Raw genomic sequence first — 12,209 nt, 5'->3', positions numbered from 1 at the left:
CTCTCTCTCTCTCTTTAGCTATGTTTTAACTGGTCTCTCTCTCTACCGTTCTATCTCTCTCCACCCTCGCTCCATGTCCCTCCATGTCTCTGGCCGCTCCCCGGTCCTAACAAGCCCTTTGATTCACACGTCGTCGGGCCCACTCGACGAACAGGGCTCCTCTCGCCGAGCGGAGCGCCACGAGCCGTCTCCATAGCGACCCACCTCGGCCGGGCCCCGGCTAACGGGTCGCTCAGGACGAAGCTCCGCGGTGGGCGTTCCCTCTGGAGCGCGGCCCGCGGCCCGGAAGGGCCCGGTCGTGGCTCAGTGCCGTGGTGAATGGGCCGGAGAGGCCCTGGTGATGGACAGTCTGGGCCCCCACACACTGGCCCTTTGTACCAGGCCTTTCTCCTGACTCTTTCTCCGGCTGTGTGTGTGTCCTTCTCTCCCCCTCTCCCCCTCTCTCCCTTCTCTCCCCCCCTCTCGCCCCCTCAGCCCCTCTCTCCCTCTCCCTTCTCTTATTGACATTGGAGGATCTGTCTCACTCTCTCTCCCTTTGTCCCTCGAGTCTGTCTGTCTCACTCCCCCCTCCACACACACACACACACACACACACACACACACACACCCCTTCAAACACTACAAGCCGTCCTTAGGACTCCCTCTCCCTCTGTCCTTCCTCCTCTCAGTCTCTGTTCTTCTCCTTCCTAGCCGTCCTTCATGGGGGGGGCACAGAGAGTCTTCCAGAAGCTGCAGGCCGTGCACTGCTCCCGTCACGGCCCCAAAGCATGTGAAAGTCATCAAAGAGAAAACACACAACAACACACAGTGTCACTGCCACTAGAGTGCGTCACTGCAAACATGAGCCAGTAGGGCTCTGTCTTGTGTTTGTGTGTGTGGTGTGTGTGTGTGTGTTCCTCAAGTAACTCTCCCAGACATCGCTCCAAGGCCACTTTATTTATAATATAATCCCATAACCCCCCCCCATCCCGGTATTACAACTAGAAACAACAGTCTGAGCTAGCTTAGCATGGGCGTACTAGCATGTATGGTTAGGGTAAGCAATGAGCTACGATATGAATGATTAGGGTTAGGAGGTACTAGCATGGATGGTTATCGTTAGCATGGAGGCACTAGCATGGTTGGTTAGGGTTAGCATGGCCGTCCTACCATTGACGTGATCCGGTAGCCCGTGTGTCTGTGTGTCTGTGTGTCTGTGTGTCTGTGTGTCTTAGTCATGTCACCAATCCTTCCCAGTCAGCCTGGTCTCCTCCACGGCTCACTGCAAAGCATCCCATAAATCTGGCGTTCAACCCAAGCACTTTTGTGTCAGAAAACAACTGGGAGTTGGAAAGAGTATGACACTGAAGTATGCAGTGAGTTGGCTTGGGGCAATGCAGACTGCAGAGCAGAATATGTACAGAATATGAGGACAACATCGCTGATATATTATGATAACGTCTCCAACAAAGCAAGACAAAGCAAACAAGAGCGGTATAAATACAAGATATTTTCCACTAGACGGCCATCACTGCAGGCTTCACTGTCGGAATGTGTCGGGGGGTTTGTGTGGAGCTGGCTGTGATGCTGTGTATTTTATGGTGTGACTTGTATAGTGTTACTCTGTGTGATGGTATTCTTGAGTTCCCTCACAGTCAAACTGTGTAAACCTTCATGGTAGACCTTCTCCCTGACCCTGTTGTTTCAAAACAACCCAAACAGCATCACCACCGACCAGCCAACGTTTCCACTCCAGCTGTGAAAACACCCCTGTGGCTTTATGGGTATTAAAGGGGTTCCTCCCCGGGTGAAATAAATCAGAAAGCTATAGCTTCATAGCAAGGAAAATATAAAATCAAGTTGAATGCTGGTGTAACCCATAGCTCAAATTGAGTCTTAAATATCATATATTAAATAGTATATACATTAAATAGATAACAACTTATTTGATAATAAATACATTTACCATTTAATATATTAAAAGATCTAGAAAAGGTTTTTTTCACCATCCCTTTAATAACGTTAGTGCCCCTTTAAGATGCCTTTCTGTTCACGAGCCAAGCTTGAATAACTGTTAAATGATTCAGACACGAAATCAGAGGCACCTGACACTAAAACTAAAACTAAACTGTATAATTTATATTATATTATTATTGGTCATTTTCAATCTCAAGTCGAGAGTCTGTTTATACAACAACCTCGTGTCTATCGAAAAATGCTGTGTGAGTGCTGAAAGACTGTTTTGGGGAGTTTTTACCTAATTTATTCGACCATAAAATAATTCAGAAACGTAAAAAACAATAGAGACCAAAAAACGTTTCCCTTTGTAACATAAAACATATATAACATAAAGTCATACATAAAACAACATAAACATATTCCAAACTGAGTTGAGTTAGTTGTGATGGTTTCGCTGTATCGCTGTACCTCCATTCAACCCGGTGTACCGGTGGTAATAAATTTGGTAAAAACTCAGCACTCGTTTTTTGATAGACGCGAGGTTGTTGTATAAACAGACTCTCGACTTGAGATTGAAAACGACCAATAATAATATCATATAAATTATACAGTTTAGTTTTAGTTTTAGTGTCAGGTGCCTCTGATTTCGTGTCTGAATCATTTAACAGTTATTCAAGCTTGGCTCGTGAACAGAAAGGCGTCTTAAAGGGGCACTGACGTTATTAAAGGGATGGTGAAAAAAACCTTTTCTAGATCTTTTAATATATTAAATGGTAAATGTATTTATTATCAAATAAGTTGTTACCTATTTAATGTATATACTATTTAATATATAATATTTAAGACTCAATTTGAGCTATGGGTTACACTGGACTCCCGTACTTCAATGGAGGACTGGGGACACATGGCTGTTACAATGTTTAAATAAGTCAGTGACTTGAAAGGGTCCATTGTTTTGTCATTATTGCCAGACACACACCAAGACAGGGACACACAGCTCTTCAAATGAAAGATAGTTCACCGTATATTCCTTCTATAATCCTCTTTACTGGCCTGGAGTAAAGAGTATTATTGATGGCTGCTGTGAGCGTGGTGAACCCCATGCATGAGTGTTCCACTAACATGCCCAGACTGAACGTGGCTTACAAAACCAGGCCAAAACCGACTCTATAAACGGAAAACTCATTGATTGAGTGTGTGTTATTGCTTTTAACACACATTTTCCCTCTCTCTCTCTCTTTCTCTCTCTCTCTCTCTCTCCCTCTGACCTTCTGACGGAAACCCAATAAGCCAGGACACTAGCAACACCCCCACGTCTAGCGCCATGCTATCTGCTATCTTCTGGACAGCTGATGTCATGGAGAATGCAATGCTTTTGAAGGCTAGGTTGAACTGATGGATCTAACCGACACGAAGGAGGATGGCTTACACAATAATGAATTGTACGATAATGAAACGGTGTGACTGCTAGACAGCCCCACACATCCTCCTGTCCGTCGTTCCAACTATATCAGGCATATTGTAATTATATCAAGCCTCTTCCTCTCCATCAAACGCATCAGACAGCGAGGCTGATGTTTAAAATGAATGGCTCCGTGGCTGGGTTCAATATCCTGTTGATGTCTGCACTGCTCTCTCTTTCGCTCTTTTATTATCTCTCGCTCTCCCTCTGTCTGGGTGTGTGTGGGTCTCTCTCTCTCTCTCTCTCTCTCTCTCGCTCTCATTCTCTCTCTCTCTCTTTCTCTCTACTTTGGGGGTTCGTTCCCCAGATATGTGGGTCATGGAACCAGCCAGCCTCTCCAACCAGGGAACACTCCCTGGCATCTGATGCTCGCTGCCATGGCGATCCTCTCTTTACCCCGAGAAGACAAATGTTTTCCCCGTCCGGTTCTGCAGCACAAAGGGTTGAGTTGAGCCTCCTGATGGCCAAACGTTTACCCAAACACCAATATATCGCCTTTAATTTAGCCTGCGCCGGCCAGGAGCACCCACACACACAAGGCATTCAGGGTTCTCAACCCGTGGAAAAGGCAAGAATATTGGTCTCTCTCCATCTCCTGATGAACCAATATTTGGTCTGTCTGTCTGTTTGTCTGTCTGCAGAATCACACTCTACACTGTGAAGAGAGGGCAAAAATAGAGGATGTATTTCAATGTGACGGACTCAGTGGTGGACTTTTAAAGTTGATCATTGAATTTATTGTGGCAAAATACCTTAGAATACACAAAGACTGGGATACAGGGCATTTGAGGAGGGAAACAAAAAGATACCTAAAAATAGAATCACGAAATGCCACTGTCAGAAACCACTGAATAGTCATGAGCTATTAGCAATGCAAATCAGCTTCAACTTGGCCTTCACTGGCACAAAGTGCATGAGTGTCGGGGGGGGGGGCGGTAGGGACACACAGGGTAGGTCGAGAGAGGATTTAGTATTGGTATTATCTTTTATTTTTGAAGGTTTTATCCTTTTTATTGTAGCGTAAGACAGGAAGGTACGTATGGGAGAGAGAGGGGAGGACATGCAGCAAAGGACCACGGGGAGCAGGAATCGAACCCCGGTCGCTGCGGTAAGGACTGGGCCTTAATGTTAGGCGCTCTACCCGGTGAACCACCGGGGGCGCCCCAGTATTGGTATTTTCAATCAAAAGTCAACAATTAAACCAAGTGATGATTGGTGGGGACATGTTGCTGGTGTTCCTACTCAGACATACCACCATGTTCAGAAGCCTCATTGGATCCCAGGCCTTCTCGTCCTTGTAGACGTCATCATGAGTGCTGCGCGGGCGTCTGTGTGGAGCCTGGGTTTTAAATGGCAGCCACGCTGATTGGACCTGCAGGTCGCCATACGGTGCTGCGGGCCTGAGTGCGTCTGTATCACCGGGTTATTCAAAAGGAGGTGGACGGCCCCCAACTGGCCCCCCACCTGGGCCCCCACCTGGGTCGGTCCCCGGGCTCCGACCCGGTTCAGGGAGCCACTAGTACTCTCAATGCAGCCATGAAAGGTCATTCAGCTCTTAACAGCTTTGACAAGGTGCCCTCGAACCCCAGCCCCACAGGGAGCCTCTCTCCGTCACCGGGTGCTACGCTATACTGTTACACCCCAGGCTCGCTCTGGACCAATCAGAGTGGTCGGAGTGGCTCACTCCAACATACCGTCCTGCTGAGTCCGAATCAAGCAGTTATATTAATCTGTCATGTTGCAGATTGAGACCTTGGGACGTCGCTCAAGCAAACCAGGTTCCTTGGTTTCCCTGGACCACCCTTTGAGATTCGGTGTTTCAGTGGTCCTTCACTGTGATTAGTCCCAGTCCTACCAGTCAGAACCAGTCAAACAAACCACAGCCCCGTATATGGGCCTGTGGTGGACCCCGAAGACTCAGAGAGTGGAATGAGGCCTGTTGACATCGCTCCATCAGATCCACCCGTCAAACAGTGTTGTCTGACTGCTCCCCGGTGTCTCCCCCTGCAGGCTGCTTCGAGTGCTGCATCAAGTGCCTGGGCGGGGTCCCGTACGCCTCGCTGGTGGCCACCATCCTGTGCTTCTCGGGGGTGGCGCTGTTCTGCGGCTGCGGACACGTGGCGCTGACCGGCACCGTCACCATCCTGGAGGCCCACTTCAGCACCGTCACCAGCAGCCACGCCATGCTGACCGACGTGTGAGTAGTGGACACCGCCGCCCTCCTCCACCCACCCTCCTCCTCCCACCCTCCTCCTCCCACCCTCCTCCACCCACCCACCTCCTTCTCCCACCTACTCCACCCTCCACCCCCACCCATCTCCTCCAACTCCCGCCTCCAGCTGACCTGGGTACTGCAGAGTAGAGGAGAGAACCAGGTGGCCTCTGGTCTATCCATGGAGAGGGGGTCCTTCACTAGGGCCTCCTTCCCTGACGTGGGTACTGAAGAGTAGAGTAGGGCACCGGGTGGCCTCTGGTCTTAACCCAACGACTCATCGCCCATTTCACATCTACTGCAGTCAACCATCCTAACCATCACCCTCAGAAGAAGTTCAGAGATGTTTGGAGCAGGACCTGAAGCAGACACAGGGCATGTTTAATGACTCCACTCATGCAGTGTTATTTGTAAAGCGAGACAGAGTCCCTCAGAGCGAGTCCCGTCATCCTAGAGAAAACACCAAAAAAGGACCTCTTGTCTTCCTCATCAGCGTCTCCATTAGTCACCAGTGAGAGAGAGGGGGGTGGGGGGGGGGGTCGGGCAGAGCAGGGAACCTGAGCGCTGGTTTTATAGAGAGTGAGAGTGGAAGGATACACAGTGGTGAGTGGGCTGTTTAACTTAGGGCTGCGTCGGCCAGGGCCGTGTGTGTGTGTGTCTCTCAGTAGATGTGGCTGTCGTCCTCTTATCTGTCCACTTTTAGAACGCAGCGCTTACTAGCAGCGGAGGAACCCAAAGCCTCCCAGCTCAGCCGTGACCATCTGTTGACAATTTATCAGCTCTGCTCCGTTAATGATTTCAAGATTCCAGAAAGAACCCAGGAAAAGAGAGACGCGAGGCAGCTCTCTCCCTGCCGAGCGGCGGTATTTCAAACACCATGACTCCTCCGTGACACTTTTAGTACGCACGCTTCATCAGGAGACAGCGAAGGTTGCGCCCGCTGGATCTTGTTTTCGCGGCCGTGTTTGTCTGTGTGTCTATACCGTCTGTTTGTGGACGCGAGGGGACGGCTCCTCTCTATGGGATGCAGAGCCACAATCATATCGCATCATAACATTTATTACAGTTATTACTTACCATAGGCTCTGAGGCGGTTATTCACGTCCTGTGTGACACATGACCCTGTCTGTCACATGACCCTCACTGTCACATGACCCCGCAGCGTGCAGATGATGCAGTACGTGATCTACGGCATCGCCTCCTTCTTCTTCCTGTACGGGATCATCCTATTGGCTGAGGGCTTCTACACCACCAGCGCGGTCAAGGAGCTGCACAGCGAGTTCAAGACCACCATCTGCGGCCGCTGCATCAGCGGGCTGGTACGTTGCTGTGGTCACTGCGCGGTGCCCCGTCGCCATGGTTACTGAGACAACCCGAAACACAAAGGAAGACGTTAACATACAGCGTTTGAGTTTTACAGAGTTGTAGAATAATATATAGATAAATGGCTAAAAAATTAGGTGTATGACACAATATATTGAAAAGTATACAAATAATAACAGTTATATAATATAATTCATATACATAATTACATAAATAAATAGAATAATAAAAATTAGGTGTGTTTTTAATGAAGCATTAAAGCAATGTAGCATGACCCGTGCGCTCTCTCTGATTGGTCAGTTTGTGTTCCTGACCTACATCCTGGGTGTGGCCTGGCTGGGCGTGTTTGGTTTCTCCGCCGTGCCGGTCTTCCTGTTCTACAACATGTGGTCCACCTGCACGGCCATGAAGTCCCCGGTGGCCAACATCACCAACATCGACTCCATCTGTGTGGACGTCCGTCAGTACGGTGAGGACGCTGCACTGAGGTGCATTATGGGTAACCCTGTAACGTTATATTAAAGTCCAGAGAACACGGTAACGCTTTATATTAAGGTCCTTGTAATGAGCCTCAGTTAATAGGTAATAAGACCCTTATTATATGCTTATTAACATTATTTGGTGTTAATAAGACTATCTATAAGTGTTAACAATAACATAAGGGTCTTATAACCTATCAACTAAGGCTTATTACAAGGACCTTAATATAAAGCGTTGACTGTTGTTGTTTACACCTGGAAGGTATTTATGACTGATCAGAGTTCAGGGACAATGCCGGTCTGGGTGATGTTACCATGGTAAACCATCTCTCCTGGCTCCACTCTAACATCCATTACCGATATAAGATGACAAAATCACTCTATTGTGCCGATGAGCGTTTCTTCTTTTGGTCAAAAATATTGTAAAGTACTTGTATGGCGAATCACCGTTATTTTTTCCATGAACTCCCTCCTGACCGACATTGACTCCAGAAGACCAAATTGCTGTTTTTACATCGTGGCAGCTTGCTCACACTGAATGAAGGAGGTCATTCCTAGTGGTATTTCAGCAGATGTCAGGATGGCTGGTGTCCATCACACTCTCTCTCTAGAAGAGATCAGGGAAGTGTGTAGAGACATGATGTGTACCCTTATTCACCATGGCTCTGGGTTGCTGCCGCAGGTATCATCCCCTGGAATGCCACCCCGGGCAAGGCCTGTGGCTCCGCGCTGGGAGACATCTGCAACACCAGCGAGGTGAGACTGCCACGCCCTTCTGGTCCGACAGACACTCGTCATGCAGAAGAAACTAACACTCAGCGCCATTCCCCTCTGACCCGTCTGGGAGCAGTGGAGTCGATGGCATTACAGAATTATAAGGAATCAATTAAAATGGAAAATGACTGAAAGTAAATTTTTTAAATGTCCATTATTCTTTATTAAAGATAACGTTTTTTCCAAAATGAAAAAAAAAATTCCCTGGAACTTTTCCTTCCTAAAAAAAACCTCTCAAATAATGTATTTCTGATGTTCTGTGTTCCTCTCGTCCCCCCAGTTCTACCTGTCCTACCACCTGTACATCGTGGCCTGTGCCGGGGCGGGGGCCACCGTCATCGCTCTGGTAAGCACCTCCCCCCCTCCCCCCCCCCCCCCCCCCCCCCCGCTCATCCTGTAGTCGCCCATCCTCTGCACGTGTGTACCAGTAGGCCACCGGTCGGAGTCACTCTGCTCATACTGCTGATGCTCTCCTTACCTCCAGGGTGAGGCTGCATGATGATTCACAGCTCAGCTCCAAACCCATCCACTGTCTGGTTTACCGACTTAAAGGTGCTGTAGGGAAGGTTTGAACGCTGTAAAGTGAGAGAGAGATTTAAAAAAGTCTGCCCCCTCCCTCTCTGCTCCCCAAGCAAGTTTCCCCAACATTGACAAGTGTTGCGTTTACGGACCTGTGAGTGACAGGCAAGATGGATTCCCTGAAACAGTCAAGGGAGAGATGTCCTGATTGGTCAGGTAGACCCGGGAGGGTTCTAAACTCTTATTGGTCCCGGTCAGAGGCAGTCACACCCAGAACAGAGATCCTCAGAGCATTTGACTCACGTACAGCTGACATGGTATTCCTAACAGAATAAATGACAGCTCCTGAATCCTACCTACATCACCTTTAAAGGCCCCCATCCCAGTTCATGGAGACGGACACAGCATGCTTCGCTAATTGGACCATTGCTTCCCAAACGGGACGTCTGTGTGGAACAATGAGGAGCTTAGATGATATCAGCACCATGAGAACATGGAGCCCAGCTAGGGTCGGAAGGGTAACGAGGTCACCTTAGCAACGAGGTCACCGTAGCAAAGTGTTACTGGCCCTGGGAAGGAGTGTGTGTGGGGGGGGGGGGGGGGTCGCTGGCATGGCTTCACGGTTTCTCTGACCTCCTTGTTTCTGTTCTCTTCCACCAGCTGATCTACATGATGGCTACCACTTATAACTTTGCCGTTTTGAAGTTTAAGAGTCGAGAAGACTGCTGCACTAAGTTTTAAATCTGTTTTTTTTTTCAGTTTTTTTTTTTTCTAAGCGCACAGTGCAGCGTTTTGAGTCCGTTGCCAAGTAGAGACAGTTGCCACTGACAACAAGAAAGAAAAAAATAAACTAAAAAACGAGGGAATAGAAACATTTTACTCATTAGTGTTCGTGAAAAGTGTACATAGCTGATTGCGTGCATCTTCTAGCATCTGATACCCGGGGAGAGCCCTGGGGCAGGCGGCTGTCTGGGGAACCGGATAGTTCTGGTTCCTCTGGGCCTCTCTGGGTGAATCACCGTCAGATTATATATAAAGGTTTTACTATACCGACATCCTGCTCTGTCGTGGCTCTGCCTTTCAAACTGTCCCCCAGGCTATGCTAGCTTTTACAATCCCTTGCGAACACTCTATAAACGATTGTTTATGTATATGGTAAAATATATATATATATATATATATATATATATATATATATATATAATTTGTGGCGGTGAAAGGAAAGTCAAAATTTAATTTCAAAATTTAAACTGGGACAAATGAAAGAATAGGTGTACTTAGGCAGATGGGGATTCTTAACCACCCCAAGCTTAAAGTGTAAATAAATAAGTCATCCAAAAGTCAACAGATATAAAGCTTTGAAATTAGAAACAGAAAACAATCTAATGCTTCAAGCCTTTCTAACGAATTAGTGACATTGTAGCGATGCCTTTGTAACCAGACTAGCTCTAGCTACCACCATAGCAACGTAGCATTGAAGTGCTAAAACCCATAAAACATCCCATCCTTCGTTTACACGTCGTCGTGCCAACCGGTGAACCACTGAGTATTACACCGCAATGTATTCTGGGTATTCTCTCCACACACTAGTTGAACCAGACTAAAACGCCTCTCCAACACCAGCAGTATTATCATGTGGGGAGGGGGGGGGGGGGGGGCAATGCCTTGCTCAATAGAGAGGCTTTAAGGGCAGTACAGCCACGTGGCGCTCAACCGCTTCTGTTTCTTGACATATCTTTTTTCTTAAGACTGGGCAAAAATGTAAATATTTTTGCTTTATCAAAGGCAGTTTTTATCTTCCATTATGATGATCTGTGTCCAACATGCCCCTCATTAACTCAGAAGTGCCATTAAAGACCCCTTTGTTGGTGTTTTTATAAACTGTATGCCTGCATGCTTACAATTTTTTCCTTTGGAGATTATTTTATATGTTTCCGTTTACTTATACTTCATTTTCATATATTTAATTCTCTCCTATGATTTTGGCAGACTGTAGTTTCTTTCTATACATAAATAAACAATCTTTGTTTACAAGATATTCCCGCAGTGTATTTCTTATCACTTAATTAAACGACCACGATACAGAACCTCAGGGGATAGGGTCGCTTGTTGGAGCTCAGAGCGGCGTTGTGCTACTAACCTCCTCTGTGTGTGTGTGTGTGTGTGTGTGTGTGTGTGTGTGTGTGTGTGCGTCCGCTGCCATCACCCTTCAGTCTGCATGTCTCTGCTTCCTGCTTCTCCTCCACTCAAACACCTCTCCTGTATATAATCTGTAATCATGATTAGTAACAACGTGTGTGTTATGTGTTGTGTCTTCTGACAAGCTTAACTGCGAGTGTGTGTGTGTGTGTGTGTGTGTGTGTGTGTAAGTGTGTTGGTGTGTGTTATGTGTGTTGTGTGCGTGTTGTGTCTTCTGACAAGCTTAACTGTGTGTGTGTGTGTGTGTGTGTGTGTGTGTGCCTGTATGTCAGTGTGTGACAGCGTTGGCCCTTGACTCCTGTCTTAGCTTGCTCGCCCCGGACCTGCTCACAGTCCCTCCACCTCACCCTTCTCTTGCAGGTCCACTTCCTCATGATTCTCTCTGCAAACTGGGCCTACCTTAAAGACGCCAGTCACATGCATGCCTACCAAGACATCAAACTGAAGGAGGAGCAGGAGCTACTGGACCTCACGTCACGCTCCAAGGAATGCCTCAATACCTACACATAAGGATGAGGACACACACGCACCCACACGTGCACACACACTCACACACATACACACACACCCACACGCACACACACACACACACACACACACACACACACACACACACACACACGCGCAAGACAATACACAAGACACCATGAAGGCCAATTGCTGGCGGCCCTTTTCTGGGCAGAGAGAACACTGGGTTCACATAAGTAACCTGCCAAATCCCCTCACACTGTGCAGAGCTAACCAGGCTTCTAACACACTAATGCGTCCATGTTGTTCCTTTCTGCGCTAACTCACCAGTTTGTGTGTTTGAACCTTATCTGTGTGTCGCATTTCTTCCGTTTCTTCTTCAATGTTTTGGCTGAGCTTTTTTGTTTTCGCTAGAACTTTGTTCAAAGCTGGCTGACCTGGTCAAACGTTGTTAGATGTTAGATGGAATATTCTCACACCAGGCATGAAAAAAGCCACATGTTGTTTGACGGTGTTACGTGGTCTAGTCTATGTCCGTGATTTCCAAACAAGATGACACAAGGTCATCGTCAGCACAAAGAGGTTGTTTTCTTTCCTTTTCCAAGAACAAAGCATCACTTCTCCGTCTCACCAGTGCATGAAAGGCCTTCGTTCAAAGTCCGGTTAACCAATAGACAAAGAGTATGTCACACTGTTATGATGGCTGCTGAGGGGAAGGAGTTTAACATCAGCTCCATTCAGCGCTTACAACCACCAAACATACAGCCCTGATCCCTTCATATCCATTCTGCAGCAACATCTGATACAAACGACCAGCATTTCATTCATGTTAGTC

At 47.5% G+C, this 12,209-nt stretch overlaps 1 protein-coding gene across 3 annotated transcripts in view; it reads left to right on the top strand.

Moving 5' to 3' along the window:
* The window catches only part of gpm6bb (glycoprotein M6Bb), a gene marked incomplete at its 3' end in the record, with an annotated part of 33,233 nt that extends 21,817 nt beyond the window's left edge, over positions 1-11,416 (top strand). For 2 of the 3 annotated variants that reach the window (XM_084478736.1, XM_084478735.1), the window contains exons 2-7: positions 5,411-5,597; positions 6,775-6,931; positions 7,236-7,404; positions 8,097-8,170; positions 8,469-8,534; positions 11,267-11,416. In XM_084478736.1, the coding sequence (XP_084334862.1) occupies positions 5,411-5,597; positions 6,775-6,931; positions 7,236-7,404; positions 8,097-8,170; positions 8,469-8,534; positions 11,267-11,416 (803 nt within the window). Of the gene's footprint in view, positions 1-5,410; positions 5,598-6,774; positions 6,932-7,235; positions 7,405-8,096; positions 8,171-8,468; positions 8,535-9,367; positions 9,885-11,266 lie in introns of those variants that run through there. The other variant, XM_084478737.1, reaches the window with a different exon arrangement.
* Between the last annotated feature and the right edge of the window lie 793 nt (positions 11,417-12,209).

Source organism: Micromesistius poutassou (assembly GCF_964030765.1).
Source record: "Micromesistius poutassou genome assembly, chromosome: 14".
In the NCBI taxonomy this organism is placed as follows: domain Eukaryota; kingdom Metazoa; phylum Chordata; class Actinopteri; order Gadiformes; family Gadidae; genus Micromesistius; species Micromesistius poutassou.
Note: the sequence above shows the minus strand (reverse complement) of the source record. Positions and strands in the feature narration are given on the sequence as shown.